Source organism: Cebus imitator, unplaced genomic scaffold (genome assembly GCF_001604975.1).
Source record: "Cebus imitator isolate Cc_AM_T3 unplaced genomic scaffold, Cebus_imitator-1.0 Scaffold275, whole genome shotgun sequence".
Classification (NCBI taxonomy): Eukaryota; Metazoa; Chordata; class Mammalia; order Primates; family Cebidae; genus Cebus; species Cebus imitator.
This window is the reverse complement of record NW_016107590.1, coordinates 1,381,130-1,396,220: the sequence shown is the minus strand read 5'-3', so window position 1 is coordinate 1,396,220 and position 15,091 is coordinate 1,381,130. Positions and strand designations below refer to the sequence as shown.

Sequence of the window (15,091 nt, the reverse complement as noted above, 5' to 3'; positions counted from 1 at the left end):
AGAGACACTCAAAGTGAGGGTACTTTCATGCAAGGGCAAGTTATCTGGAATAGTTTAGGATGCATGAGGGATACAGTAGATGGAAGCTAGATGCAGGGCTTTTACTGCCATTCTAAGTTATGTGGTTTGGTTTTCATTTTTGGAGGCAAAGTAAAGCCATGACAGGTCTGTGAGTAGATGATCAGACCTGTGATTTGGAAGGATAATTAAAAGTGGTGATGAGGTAGATGGGAAATGGCGTGAGAGGACAGTGAGTAAGGGAGGCCATTTAGGAGGCAAATGCATTGCAATGTGTAGCTGAGAGATGAAGCAGCCTTCAACTACTGCAACAGCAGTGAGGACTGAAACAAGGAGACAGATTTTTTAAAATAGAGACAGGATCTCACTATGTTGCCCATGGTGGTCTCGAACTCCTAGGCTTGAGCAATCCTCCCACCTTGACCTCCCCGAGTGTCAGGATTACAGGTGTGAGCCACTGCACCCGACCAAGGATACACATTTGAGAAATGGTTAAGAAGTATAATCATTAAGCTCACCAACTCCCTGATGGCCCTGGGGAGTAGGTGGAAAAGCATAGAAATTGGACAGCACACTATCTGAGACCACAAAAGGGCATGGGTCTTTTTTTGGTAAGTTATTTTTTATTTTTTTTTATTTATTTTTATTTTTATTTTTTATTTTTTGAGACGGAGTTTCACTCATGTTACCCAGGCTGGAGTGCAATGGCGCGATCTCGGCTCACTGCAACCTCCGCCTCCTGGGTTCAGGCAATTCTCCTGCCTCAGCCTCCTTAGTAGCTGGGATTACAGGCACGCACCACCATGCCCAGCTAATTTTTTGTATTTTTAGTAGAGACGGGGTTTCACCATGTTGACCAGGAGGGTCTCGATTTCTTGACCTCGTGATCCACCCGCCTCGGCCTCCCAAAGTGCTGGGATTACAGGCTTGAGCCACCGTGCCCGGCCTGGTAAGTTATTTTGAATGTAAAAACTTTTGTTAAAATAATGTCCAGCAACCCAATTGTAGCTTTTTGCATCTGTTAACAAGAGTTTGATTACAGACAGGAAATGACTTTATAAAGTCATTTCCTCTTTCTGGGCCTCACTGTTCTCATCTCAAAAATAAGGATAGTAATCAAATTTCTTAAATTTCTTAATAAAGGAATGTATATTGTGGATCAAATATGGATTGAAGACAGAAACGCAATCTAACCATTCTGTGAGCACTTTCCAATCAGACCTCCCCTTGTTGAAGGTGAAGCAGTCAGTCATTTATGGACTATTCTGAATGACTAAGTATTTACCTCTTGCTCAGATAGCTTCCCTAGAAACACTTCCTTTGGTGTAAGCAACTTGGATTTACTGCTAGGGCAACACCTCCTATCCAACGCCCACACTGCCTCTTGGCTCAGTCCTCACCAGCAGGTGTTCATAAGCAGTATTTTGTTTTGCTTCTAATAAGAGTGTAGGCTCTGAAAAGCATAGGCTGAACGTAACACCCATTATAACTTTCATTTACAAGTGTTCTTATGGGCAATATCTGAAACTGTGGAGTCTCCAGGATCAGGAAGACAAAGACTGCCTTTTCTCTCCTGGCCAACATGGTGAAACCCCGTCTCTACTAAAAACAGAAAAATTAGCCTGGCGTGGTGGCACGCGCCTGTGGTCCCAGCAACTTGGGAGGCTGAGGCGAAAGAATCGCTTGAACCCGGGAGGCGGAGGTTGCAGTGAGCCGAGATTGCGCCACTGCACTCCAGCCTGGCGACAAAGCAAGACTCTATCTCAAAAAAAAAAAAAAAGACTGCCTTTTCTCTTAATCATGCAAGGCCACACCTATGTTTTTTATCTTGGGCAAGGTCAAAATAGAAACAGTCTCTCCCAGTGCATGGCGGTGCACTCCCTGGGGATCTGTTAAAGCCTCTTTTGGGGGTTTTGGAAGGTGTTACTGCGACACTGCCTGCTGCTAGCTGAGTTTGAGAAGAGTGACCCTGACAAGTGTCTTACAGGAGTTTATCAAGTGGAGAACACCATTTAGAACACCACTCACCGAGATGCAGCTCTTATCTGTGTCTGTCAGTGAACAATGACTATGACAAGCCATATTCAATCACAGATCACAGTTGTTAGCAGAGCTAATTACAGCAGTCTCAGGTGAGAAGAATCCCAGCAGCTGCCTCTAAGGGACTTCCATCACAGGGGCTTGGCGGGTAAGCATCGAAAAGGGCCCCTTGGGGGATCTTTAAACAACAGTTCTCTGCAACTCTGAACATGGACTCATCCACAGTTGGTGAGGGATCATGTTCAAAGGAAAACCACGAAAGAGAGAAAGAGGAAAGGAATGCTTCAAGCCAGGAAGGGAAATGTTCTGGATTAAATAAGAGCAGAACTGGTTATTTATTATTCCTTGGGCTGTCTGATTCACTGTATAACCTTATAAAGTCATTTCCTCTTTCTGGGCCTCACTGCTCTCATCTCAGAAATAAGGATAGTAATACCTGCCCTATTTAGATCATGGGATTGCTGAAAGAATAAAATAAAATACATATTTTTTAAAATAAAAGCTGGGGAAAAGTAGAAAATAATGATACAACTTTAGATAGTGTAACGGATTCCCTTTGTCTTATTTCACATTTTACTTATAGATGATGGAAGAGAACAATAAATATTGGTGCTGTTACAGAATCCCAGATTTCATTTTCTTATGCCTCCAATTTTCTGTGGTTTACACATCTTCAGATTTGCCTCCTTATTTGTTCTGAGCACCAATTTTGGGGTAAACTCATCCCCAGTTTGAGAAACAGAGGAAGATCCTAAGAATCTGGAAGAGGCTGTATTTATTTAGTCTCTTGTCTTTGTGTCTCCTGCTGCAGCCCAAGTCTTGAAGGCCTCCTCCTAAGTCCTGAAGGTGTTTCCCGCCTGTGGGACACCCGATTTGTGGGAGACGTTGGCCCTGAATGAGCATTTCCAATGTCAAATTTAAGAAGGTACCTCTAGAACAGAACCAAAAAGAATCTGTAACAACGTGCCCTAAACATAGCTTAGGCTGGGTCTGTAACTACATTCTTGTTCCTGCTGAAAATAACGGCATCCTTCTAACCAAGCAAGGCACGTCCACTTATCTGATGGTGCTGTCAGTGATAGAAAGGGATCATATCATGGATTTGGCAGGGAGGAAAAAGATTTGTTTCCAAGTTTTAAAGATTTATCTTTTTCAGATATGCAAAACCAGTCAGAGCATTAAAAAAAATAATGACAAGTGATGTTTTGTGAGCAGAAGGGATCATTCTTGACTTCAAAATAATAATGAAGACTTATAAAAATCCCAAATCCATGGTTAAAATAAATGATTTGACAATAGCCAGTGAGCAGGACTACCAAACCCTTAACTGCCCCCTTATGGTGGGGCGATGTCTCCATTTAGATGAATATGTTCTGTTGAATGTTTAAATTTCCTCCTTTTTCTTTGCTCCTCCCCATTGTTTAGTGTTTTTCAATGTTCAGCATAACTAAAAAGTCTAAGTAGGGAATCGCACATAATTATAGGCTTCGCACCCATGACGAAGTGATGCCTCTTCCTAAGTATTCATACTCATCTCTTCTTCTTTCCTCCTCTGGACAATTTAGTTAGAATGACAGCAATGTCCTTTATTTCTCTTGAAGGCATCTGGTGGTCTCACTGTGTACACGTCATAAAACATCAAGAAACATAGTAATGTATTTTCCATGTAGTCACATATACGTAAATTTTTAAAAAATCACTGCTTTAAATGAATAGAACAAAAGTGGGAGGGAATAACTAAATTTTATCTACTAAAGTTATTTGGTAAGGTAAGGAGGCTTAAAAGACTATCTTTCCAACTGAAAGGCTATGAGCACCCTGAATGTGCTGGCTAGTGCCTGCCAGCTGACAGGTTGTTTTGTGTGTTAGGTGTGAACTTAGTGACATCCTTTGCTCTCTCAAACTTTCCTTTATTACTGGCCTAGTGAAATCTGACATTGGTAAGAACCCTAACTTGAGAATGCGTCACAGAGCAGGATCACTGCCAAATTCAGGAATCTCGCTAGTTTCCAAGATGGGAGATGCCATGCAGAACAAAAGGCTGATACTAGAAGTCAGCAATCACAATGGTAATAAATTCCACAATCTATGATTTCTAAATATCTTAATCTCCTCTGGCCTTAAAAGAGTAAAACTGGCCTAATTTTGAGAATACCTTTACAAGAAAACACAAGATGAAGTGTGGAGTGGAATCCTAAAACATAGCTCCTCTGGCAGTTCTTGCCCAACTTCTGACATCTCTTTATTACCCAGATTATGAATTAATGCCCATTTTCTCTTTGAAGCATTAAATTCATAACAAAGAACATACAGCAACTGCCTCACTTACCGGGTCCAGGATTAAGTCTTTTTGAATACAGGACTTTCTCAGGTGGCAGTTAACCTAGTTTTATGATGCAAATGTACATTTTAACTCATTTTTAAGGCAGTGTTTTCTAAAATTTGGTTTCTCTCTCTTTTGCCTTAGTGGCCAGGCCATGGTTTGACCTTGTAAGGACTCAGGATCACCACTGAGGTCTTCCGTGCAATGCAATGCTGCAGCAAAGCCATCAGGGTTTCTGAGGGGAGTTGGGCCACAGTGCATTCTAAGTAGCACAATGAGGCCATGGGCTCAATTTGCCTTTGACTTGTAACATCTAAACTTTTTGGTGTTCTTAAATCATTAATAAAAGTCCCAACTAATATTTGGCCTACCATATTTCTAAGAGTAGAAAGTTTTCTTTCAGGAATTCAGTTCAAATATACCATTTCATCATAAGGAAGGGATGCCTATGACTCTCAGCATAGGCCTATGGCTGAATTCTTATTACTCCTAATCCATTAGCTGGCACTTCTCCTATGTGCTGCTTCTCCATATTTTGTATGACATTAATATTAATATTTTCCCCTTTTCCCTGAAGCTTTACATCCTTGTAGGCTTTAGAATTCAGAGGTTTAGCTTTGGTAGTCATCTTTGAACCTGAGAGGGGAGGTAAAATACAAAACGTCAGTGCCTAAACTGAAGACCGAACAAAAGAGGCAATTCTCTGTTGATTATGCCTCCATGCTCAACATGGATTTCTGTGTCGATAGAGAGATACCAGATCTATTCCACATGCAGGATTTTGGGTCACTGCATCAAAGTATCCTGTCTCTGTGGTGAACAAGAGTCATGGGTCTGGTGCACGTATCTGTGGACTATGATGGGTTGCTACGGTTTACTCTCCAGTGTCTCTCCTGCTCACAATTCAGCCAAAAGACAGGTAGAAGGTTATGGTTGCCTCATTCTGGTACTGCCCCAACACCGCCTGGCATTTTTGGGTGCTGAACTAATAAATTACCTCTGATCTTTAGCTCTAGTTCTGGATGTCTTTTCTTAGAGGGTCAAATGAGATATAGAAAAACTTCCTAAAAGATGGATACTCTGCTGTATTTTCTGTACCTTTTGGTCATCATCCCACTGCAATTTTCTTTCAGTTTACCTCTTCCCTCTCCACCAAAATTGTTCTCAATAAGATCAAGTCAACATTTGTATTCATTTCCTATTGCTGCTGTAACAAATTACCACAAACTTGGCTTAAAACAACACAGATTTATTCTCTCATAGTTCTATAGTCCAGAAGTCAGAAATCAGTTTCATAAAGTCAAGGTGTCAGCAGGACTTGCTCCTTCAGGAGGCTGTAGGGGAGAATCTGTTTGCTTTTGCTTCTCTTACCTTCTGGAGGCCATTCCCATTCCTTGGCTCATGACCACTTTCTTGTATCACTCCAGCCTTTTGCTTCCACTGTCGAATCTCCTACTTCCTTTCCCTAGTCAAATCTCCTCTGACTGCCTCTTACACAGACACCTTGACTACATTAGGACCTGCCTGGATACTTCAAGATAATCTTCCCATCTCAAGATCCTTAATTGTATCTGTGAAGTCCTTTACGCATGTAAGTAACAGGTTCCAGGAATTAGGACCTGGATATCTTTGGGGACTATTCTGCCTATAGCAGCATTGATTTTTAAATTTTCATATCTGATGTCTTCTTTTCGGTCTTCATCCTAACTCTCTTGCTATTTGATACTGTCAGTTACATTGGGAAATGCTCCTCTTTATTTTTTTCCATTGATACGATATCTTTATTGTCTGTCTCTCCCCTAGAATGCAAGACTCTGAGAGCAGGAATCCTGGCTATCTTGTTTGTTGCTTTATCCTCAGTGCTTGGAATAATACCTGCCACTATCAAATCACAACAAAAGGCATCATGTAATGTAAGCTGGATGAGCTTCTCTCATTCCTAGTTCTGCCACCTCTCTGTCATTTTCCTTCAGTGGCAACTTCCTCTATTCCCATGGGTCAAGATCAGTATTCTCCAGCATTTGGGAATAGCTTGCTTTTCTCCTCATATGCCAGGTGGCCACAGTTCCAACCATACTCAGTGGGCTCTCACATGTAGACCTTAACCCCAGACCTTTGTTTTGCACTTCTAACTTTAATCTTTACCTTGGTATCCCACAGCATGGAGAATTCAGCATGTCTCATCTTTCCCATCCACCAAGCACAACCAAAAGTTAACTTTTCCTTCCTCTTATAGTCTCTGTCTCAGGGAATAAAAAGTATCAGGATTCACCCAGTAGTGTACGCAAGAAAATTAGGAGTTATCCCAGAATCTATGCTTTCTCTCTACTCCCCTTTCCACATCACTACCCACCCCTCTAATCAGTCATGAAGTTCTGTCAACCTCACTCCTAAATATCTGCTGTTAATCTCTGACTCCTATTGCCTTGGTTCATGTCCTCATTACTCCTATGGAGTAGGATATAAAGGAACTTACCAATGTGTTCCTCCTGACTTCTCTTTAGTATGGTAGAATGACACACTCTTAAGCTTTCTGGAGGTGTGCCAGAGTTGCTGGTTATTGCCTGTCCTGCTTCTAGCCTCTGCCAACTGGGCAGTGACTGTGATTTGCATACCACATGATCTTGGCCTCCACAGCCAATTGTCCCAGGGATGGGCTTCTGTCTCTAAGGTGGCTCCTTCTATAGATTTGGTTAGCTAACTTAGGATGTGGGTGCCTGGTTGTAAAATATAAGCTGAGTAAAATTCCTCTTTTAGGATTTCAGAATAGAGAAGCCAGAGAGGCTCAGGCTGCTGTATTGCTGAACAGAAGGTCAGCAGGAATAATGGGCATAAGCAGGCTGCAGCTATGAGGAAGCAATACTATGTATAAGCAGGGGAGCTGTGAACCAGGAGAGAACAGGAAAAAAATAAGCCAAGGCACTGTGAGAAGGGTGATGTTTCAGTTTTGGGTGGTTCTTTAGTCGTATTTCTGAAGCCTGGCTGTATTGTGATTCCTACTGTCCGATGCCCATGAGATTGCTGATTATTTTAAAAACCCTGGTCTGAGTATACCCTTGTTTCCTGCAATAAACTGGCCAATGAGCTATGTGTTTCAGTAAGCCCATAATGTTATGAGGAGACACGTGGAAGAAAGAGGAACTATTCTAGAGCAGCAATATGAAGTCCCAAACTCAGCGTTTATTCCACTCCTTCTTAAAGCATTAGCTTGAAGGGGAAAAAACAGGAAGGTTGTATCACTTTTTACTTTGGAGGTGAATGATGAGCTTCTTATATCAAAATTAATCTTTACATAAAAAGAAAAAATGATCCTTGGAAACATAATTTCAGAAAGGAAAAGTAATTGCTGCTATAAACATCACATGAAAATGGCAGTAATAGGTGACATAACATTGTCTAATACTTGTCAATAGTGGGATAATCAAACCACCTTTTAGATGCCATGTTTGTAGGTATCTACCTTTCATTTTGCCAACTGTTGGGACTCATGGGTTTGCTGAAGATCTCCAGAATTCCTAGTCGCACGACCATATTCCTCTCTGAAATAAGAATTGATGAGTAAGTTTATTGAAGATCTATAGGTTAAAACCAACATTAAGTATATATAACCAATACTCTAAATATAGGATACCTATATTTAGACCTATAATCAAAACTTGGAACTTGGTTTAAAGTTAAGTTGCAACTTTTTCCCTACTGAGAAGCCATGTACAGGTGGGTAGCTTAGGAAGGGGAGTGTCTTCCTCTCCTTGCTCCTGGTAGCTTCTTGATCCTTCTAGGGTTGCTATGGGAGAAGAGAGAAGTGGAGAGGGGTGAGAATGTTCTATTTTCAGTGGTGGAGTTGTACACTGGCCTACTTTCTGGACCTGATAAACAGTTAAAGCAGACCACACTTGGTAGAGGCTGTTGTGGGTTCTTGGGAGACTGAACCCAATACTGGCGATGTCTTGCCTGCAGTTCCCTGATTTGGGCAAATGGGTTCTCCATTTAAGCAGACCCCTCAGCCCCTAGGAACCCAGTGTTCCCATATGGGTCTCCCCTTCTAAGGCCTGCATGCAACGAAGGTGCCCTCATACCAGTCCCCTCTCACATTTGGTTCATATCTGGTCCATGAGGGGACACACACACACACACACACACACACACACACACACACTTCCCTGGGACAAACTCAGAGAAACAGCATCAGCTGCCTTCACTGTACAGCCAAAGCTGTTTGCTAACCTATCTCTTGTCTGATTTCCCAGGAGAGTTAGACCATTATGTTCTTCCTACCCAAGGACATATATTTGCTTTCCAGTGAGTCCAACTTATGTCCCTCCCTCTTCATATGAGGCGATTCCCAACCTTTTTTTCACTTTGGTAGAAAATAAGTGAGAACACACCTTCTTTTTAAAAAAAACTCCTCCAAAGATCCTCTCTTTCAGGTCCCTAATAATCCTCCATGTGATCTAGCATTTCCTTGAAATGTAGCATCTATTGTTTCTTAGTGCCTTAGCCAATACTTTGGTTCGAACATCCTATATCATGTTTGATATTCTAGTGTCAGAAATTTGTTGTTGAAGTACTGTTTCACCTTTAGTCTCTGCATTTCCTGTACACCACAACCACACGGTCATACTCAGGTAAGGAGTGCTCCAAAAGAACAAATGTCTAGGCTTTCTGGCCAGCTATGCTTTTTGAAGGGAAACAATGGATTTTCTCTATCTTAGCTGAGCAGACACTGAAAGAAACTCTGAGAACCTTTCCAACTGGTGGTCCAGGAGAAGGATTAACAACCTAGGACCTAGGGGCTACACAACCCTCACTCTGCCTGGAGAAGACACAAATGAACACAGGACACCCAGACACACAGTGGAGAATCTTGTCTATAGCATCCCTAGTTGTATTGAGAGTGGGAATGTCCTGCGGGACTACTAGAAAGGACTCTAGCTCAGTATGCTTAAGGACAGGAAGAAGGACTGCAATAGGCTGGGGTAATGACAGTCATAGGTGACATAAAACAGTCTGATACTTGTCAACAGTGGGATAATCAAATCACTTTTTAGATGCCATGTTTCTAGGTATCTACTCAGGCCAGACATCCCTGAATAATCAGGAGCCAGAAGGACAGATTATGGATAAAGGCAGAAAGCATGGGAGGCTACTGCTGCTGGGGCAAATGCACATTAGCTAAGGCCTTCACAATGTGGATCCAAATATATCTTGCCAGTCTCATCTCCTTCACTCTCCTTCCCTTTACTCCAGCCACACAAAGCCACCTGCCATTTCCTGAATATCTGTGTCCTTTCACACCCTCATATTTTACATATACGGTTCCCTTATAGAATACCCTCCGCACTCCCAATCCTCATCCATTGCTTCTATTCAGCCATCAAGACCTAGCTTAAGTCTAAGTTTCTGTGAATCATTTCTGCTACTTTCCCCACCTGGTACAATTTTACACGTGTCATTTCCAGCCCTCACTGCACTATGCTGTGCTTTATTCACTTGTCTCTCCTTGCACCTTAACAGACAGTGAGTATCTCAAAGACAAGGACTATGATTTATTCATTTGTATAATCCCACCACCTACTACTATGTTTCACTGCTGCAAGGACTTGTATTCATTCTCTGCTGCTATGTAACAAATTATCATACATTTAGCAGTTTAAAACAATACACATTTATTGTCTCTCAGTTTCTGTAAACCAGAAGTCTAGGCTTGGTGTGGCTGCATTCTTGGATTAAAGTCTCACTGAGCTGAAATCAAGATGTTGCTCAAGGCTGCAGTTCTCATCTATCATTGTGGATCCTCTTCTAAGCTCACTGGTTATTGGCAGAATTAATTTTCTTGAAGCTACAGAACTGATGCCCCACCTTCCTCCTAGTTTTTGGCCGAGGACTACTCGGTTCCTAGAGACTACCCAGTTTTTTGCCATGTGGCTCCACTAGGTAATCCATATGACGCTTGTTTTCTTCCAGGCTCGCTAGAGCACATCTTTCTACTTTCCTCTTTATACCTAACCAGAGAGAATTCTCTGGTTTTAAAGGGCTCACCCAGTTAGGTCAGGCCCACCCAAGATAATTTCCCTTCCGACATATAATGTAACATAATCACAGCAGTGATTATTTCCACCCATACTCTAAGGGACAGGGAATTATCCAAGAGTGGGGGTCATTGGGGTCATCCTAGAATGCTGCCTACCCCAGGGTTCAATATTTATGTCAAATGAATGTTCCAGAAATTTGTAAATTATAAACACTGCTATTTAATTGCTAAGATTTTATTTTCTCCTTCTTCTTTTTTTTTTAAAGACACACAATCTCACTATATTTCCAAGGCTGGACTCAAACTCCAGTGCTCTTCTGCCTCATCTTTTCAAGTAGCTGAGACTATAGGCATGTACTGCTGTACTCAGCTTAAAAGGTTTTTTAAGGTGCTTCCAAATTTGTGTTGGATCCAGAATGTTTGGGGATGCTGTATGTGAGATAATAGCCCCTGCAACGAGTACGCAGAGCACTGGAAATCTGGGGCTGTGGGGCAAGACCTGGCCTGACAGCTGACTAGCTGTGTGACATTGGGTTAAGTCCCTAATATCCTCTGAATTTCAGATTCCTCCTCATATATAAAATGGGAGAGTGGGAGTAGACAATGTCTAAGGTCAGCTAGTTCTAATATTCTACACTGAGAGTGAATCATAATGATCAAATTAAAATCTAGTGACTCACAATATCCAAATTCATTCAAATAGTTTAAAAAATAATTTCATTATACATACAACTGCAGTGGTAAGATTTTAAGAGGAAACGCAGTTTTCTTTTCAACTGAATCCATTTCTACACTGGCTGAATCTGACTAAATATAAATAAGGGTATGCAAATACATTTCTAACTCTTTACATAGAATGGCAAAGAGTACTTATCTTTAGATGACACATTTAGGAGTGAATTTTTTCCAAGATATTGAAATCTGATTTTAAAAAACCTATTGTCTTAAAATAAGTTTAACTAACTCAATCGATGGTAACTGAATAACTATCAAAGCCAGTCCTCAAATATTACAAATCAATTCAATGACTATGTAGAGAATATTCAGATTTTAATATACATTTTAAGGGTTTAAGTCTTTCTTTTGTTTTTCTCAAATGATGCCTCTTTGGCTAGAATAATAATTCTCTTCTACTCAACAAAAATGAACTAATTTTAAACAGGTATTATTAAATCCGACTGAATAGGCTTCATGCAGATGTATTCCTTACAACATCTTTTTATTGACCATGCACAGTTATTAACAATTCACATTTCACTTTATCTACTGAGTGGAAGAGCATTTATTCTTTCATTAAAAACTTAAGCCCTCCGGGGCAGCAGCAGAAATGCAGAGCCTTCTTCCTATAAACGGCATTGTCCAGTGAATATGAAGTGCTTCTCTATTAATATGAAAAGCATAAATAAGACAAATGGACTTCTCCCTCCCTCCATCATCCCCCTCCCTGCCAATATGCTCCTCTTATTTTATAAAATGCCAATAAGCAAAGAGTTCCCACACTGATACTTCCATCAACCAAAAGAGGAATGTCAACATTTATTTGGCACCACTGAGTTCAGAACATCCTTGGGGCTCTGTATAAGTGACAAAAGGAGTATCAGGCCATGGTCAAATATTTCCTTAGGAAGATGCCTATGGGAAGAGCAGGTGGAAAATCATGAGGGCATTAGTCAGCCTCCGGCACTTTGCTCCTCAAGTTTCAGGAGCTGTTTTTCAAGTTTTGAGGTGTTTACTCGATGCATCATCAGAAACTGGCCATTCAAGTGAAAGACAGGAATGTCAAATTTATACCTTTCATACCAGGCAGAGTTTTCTGGAAGTGTGATGTTTACCTCCTGTAAAATAAACTGAAAACAGAGACAGACTAAAGCTCTGTAGAGACCATGGGGTGATGGAACAACTGCAGTGATAAAATGATCCCCAGACCATTTCTAATGCCATTTTCCTTATAGTTGTTTGTTTCTTTTAGGTCCAAAGCGATATAATATCCCTAATTTCCAAAACTTGACTGGTTTTGTTATATTCTCTGCTTCCTGATCTTGCTGCTTCTCTCTTACCCTTGTTACATTCAGCATCAGGACAGTACTGAGTTCCAATGAAATAAAACATGTCCCAGTTGAAAAGCTGACTGAGAATCAGGACAGAAATGTTTTGGATTTAGGAACTGGAAAGGTGTGATGCTGTGTTACATGAAAACACATCTGTGGAAACTACAAAACAAGACAAAAGGAATGCGGGCAAAAGTTTAAAGAAAACACGAATACTGCACCTGCTAGTTAACTCTGACTCATTAAGAGCCAGAGTAAGAAAACCAGTCCTGCTCAGAGAAAAACACTTAGGTGTAATGAGTTTTATGGTAATAAGCACTAAACTCTCTCTCTGAAGAATAGAAACAAAATTTAAATGAAAAATCATTTAATCTTTTTTCCTAAAGAAAGGATCCAGGCAGACACTTTATACCACATCCAATATGCATTCCATATACATAAAAGCCACAATGTATGATATTACCCTGTGTTTATAAGGCTTGAGTGCTTCCTTGGCTTCATCACAAAGTGGGCATGGGTCCTACAGGAAGAAAAAAAGATCAAGCCATTAAGCCCAAAGAATGGCATTTGCCCTTACAAAAACAAACAAAACAAAACAAAAAACCCACAAGAAGCAGATTATACTTATTTTAAAGAATAGTTTTCTACCAGGTTAGTTATACTGTTTTTCCAAAGTAAAACACTACCATAGAATCTTATAAATGACTAGTATTTCTTAGGCTCTCTGCAATTTTTTGGTTGTTTTTTTCCGACTTTTCTCCGTAAATCAAGCCATTTATCTATGTGTATGTATAATACACTTAGATGGTTTCTCTTTTTCACTGATCTATCTAAGATGATTTCTCTTTTTCACTAATCTAAGGGCTTTGTGCTTCCTAGGTCAGGTGCACCTTTGTGGCCTCATACAGTTGGCCTGGCTGACGCCAGGAGGATGGCTTAAAGTCTGTTCTGACTGAAAAGCACTGAGCCTTGCCAGCCTGTTTTTCCTAATCAGTCCACAAAAGAAACCCATTAGGATAGCGTTAGATAGTAATTGCCTCATCTTTAAAATGGAAAACAAATCTCTCTATACACTTCAGATGATTACTGCACCACCTGTTTTCTTATTACAAGTGTTAACAATAGGTTTCCTGGACAAATTCTCCACCTAAAGAGCAAACAACTTTTAGTGTCCATCGTTTGCACTCATAAACCATCTAACAGAGAAGTCTGTTGAAAATACTACGGATCATCAGCAGATTTTAAAGGCTTCTCCGTCCTTGACTCGATGAACAGGCACTAGCTATAGGTTCTCTTGCATGAGCTCAAAAGAGACCCCACTTTACTGATGCTTATACAGAAACTTCTTTTTAACATGACAGGAAAAGAGAAGCTATTATGTAAAAGAGAGGCCCTTCCTCCAGCTTAACTCACAGCGTGTTTTGAAATAAGAACTCAGACTATTAAAGGGTCTTTCCGGCCCTAAATTCCTAGGACAGAGAATTGGCTTATCAAGTTATTATTGCATTAGTAATACATAGATTATGGATAGTTTGCAATGTTTTAAGATAATCATCCTAAAATTTTCAGAGAAAGTTTCAAAAGGTCAACACAGGATCTTAAAAGCAAAACAAACTTTGAACATGCTAAATTACAGAAGTACCAAATCTGCTAAAATTTTGCTTTTATATTAAAAATTTTAGAAGACTATAGCCTGGGTTATATTTTAATTTTTAAATTTTTTGCACTTTAGGTTCTGGGGTACATGTGCAAAACATGCAGGACTGTTGCATAGGTACAAACATGCCAATGTGGTTTGCTGCCTCTATCCCCCCATCACCTATATCTGGCATTTCTCCCCATGTTATCCCTCCCCAACCTCCCTACCCCCACGCTGTCCTTCTCCTATTCCCTCCTAATAGACCCCAGTGTGTGATGCTCCCCTCCCTGTGTCCATGAGTTCTCATTGTTCAACACCCGCCTATGAGTGAGAACGTGCGGCATTTGTTTTTCTGTTCTTGTGTCAGTTTGCTGAGAATGATGGTTTCCAGGTTCATCCATGTTCCTACAAAGGACACGAACTCATCGTTTTTTGCAGCTGCATAGTATTCCATAGTGTATATGTGCCACATTTTCCTTGTCCAGTGTATCACTGATGGGCATTTGGGTTGGTTCCAGGTCTTTGCTATTGTAAACAGTGCTGCAATGAACATATGTGTGCATGTGTCTTTATAACAGAATGATTTATAATCCTTTGGATATATACCCAGTAATGGGATTGCTGGGTCAAATGGAATTTCTATTTCTAGGTCCTTGAGGAATCGCCACACAGTCTTCCACAATAGTTGAACTAATTTAAACTCCCACCAACAGTGTAAAAGTGTTCCTATTTCTCCACATCCTCTCCAGCATCTGTTGTTTCCAGATTTTTAATGATCGCCATTCTAATTGGCGTGAGATGGTATCTCAATGTAGTTTTGATTTGCATTTCTCTAATGACCAGTGATGATAAGCATTTTTTCATATGTCCGTTGGCCTCATAAATGTCTTCTTTTTAAAAGTGTCTGTTCATGTCTTTTGCCCACTTTTCAATGGGTTTGTTTCTTTTTTTCTTGTAAATCTGTTTTAGTTCTTTGTAGATTCTGGATATTA

The 15,091-nt window shown here is 40.5% G+C and overlaps 1 protein-coding gene across 3 annotated transcripts in view; it reads right to left on the bottom strand.

The window, feature by feature from the left end:
• Positions 1-7,962: 7,962 nt before the first annotated feature.
• CUNH5orf63 (chromosome unknown C5orf63 homolog) overlaps positions 7,963-15,091 on the bottom strand; it is a 42,554-nt gene continuing 35,425 nt past the window's right edge. For 2 of the 3 annotated variants that reach the window (XM_037728672.1, XM_017501000.2), the window contains exons 4-5: positions 12,924-12,980; positions 11,615-12,259 (exon numbers count right to left, since the gene is read on the bottom strand). In XM_037728672.1, the coding sequence (XP_037584600.1) occupies positions 12,083-12,259; positions 12,924-12,980 (234 nt within the window). In that variant the 3' untranslated portion in view covers positions 11,615-12,082. Of the gene's footprint in view, positions 12,260-12,923; positions 12,981-15,091 lie in introns of all 3 variants that reach the window. The other variant, XM_037728673.1, reaches the window with a different exon arrangement.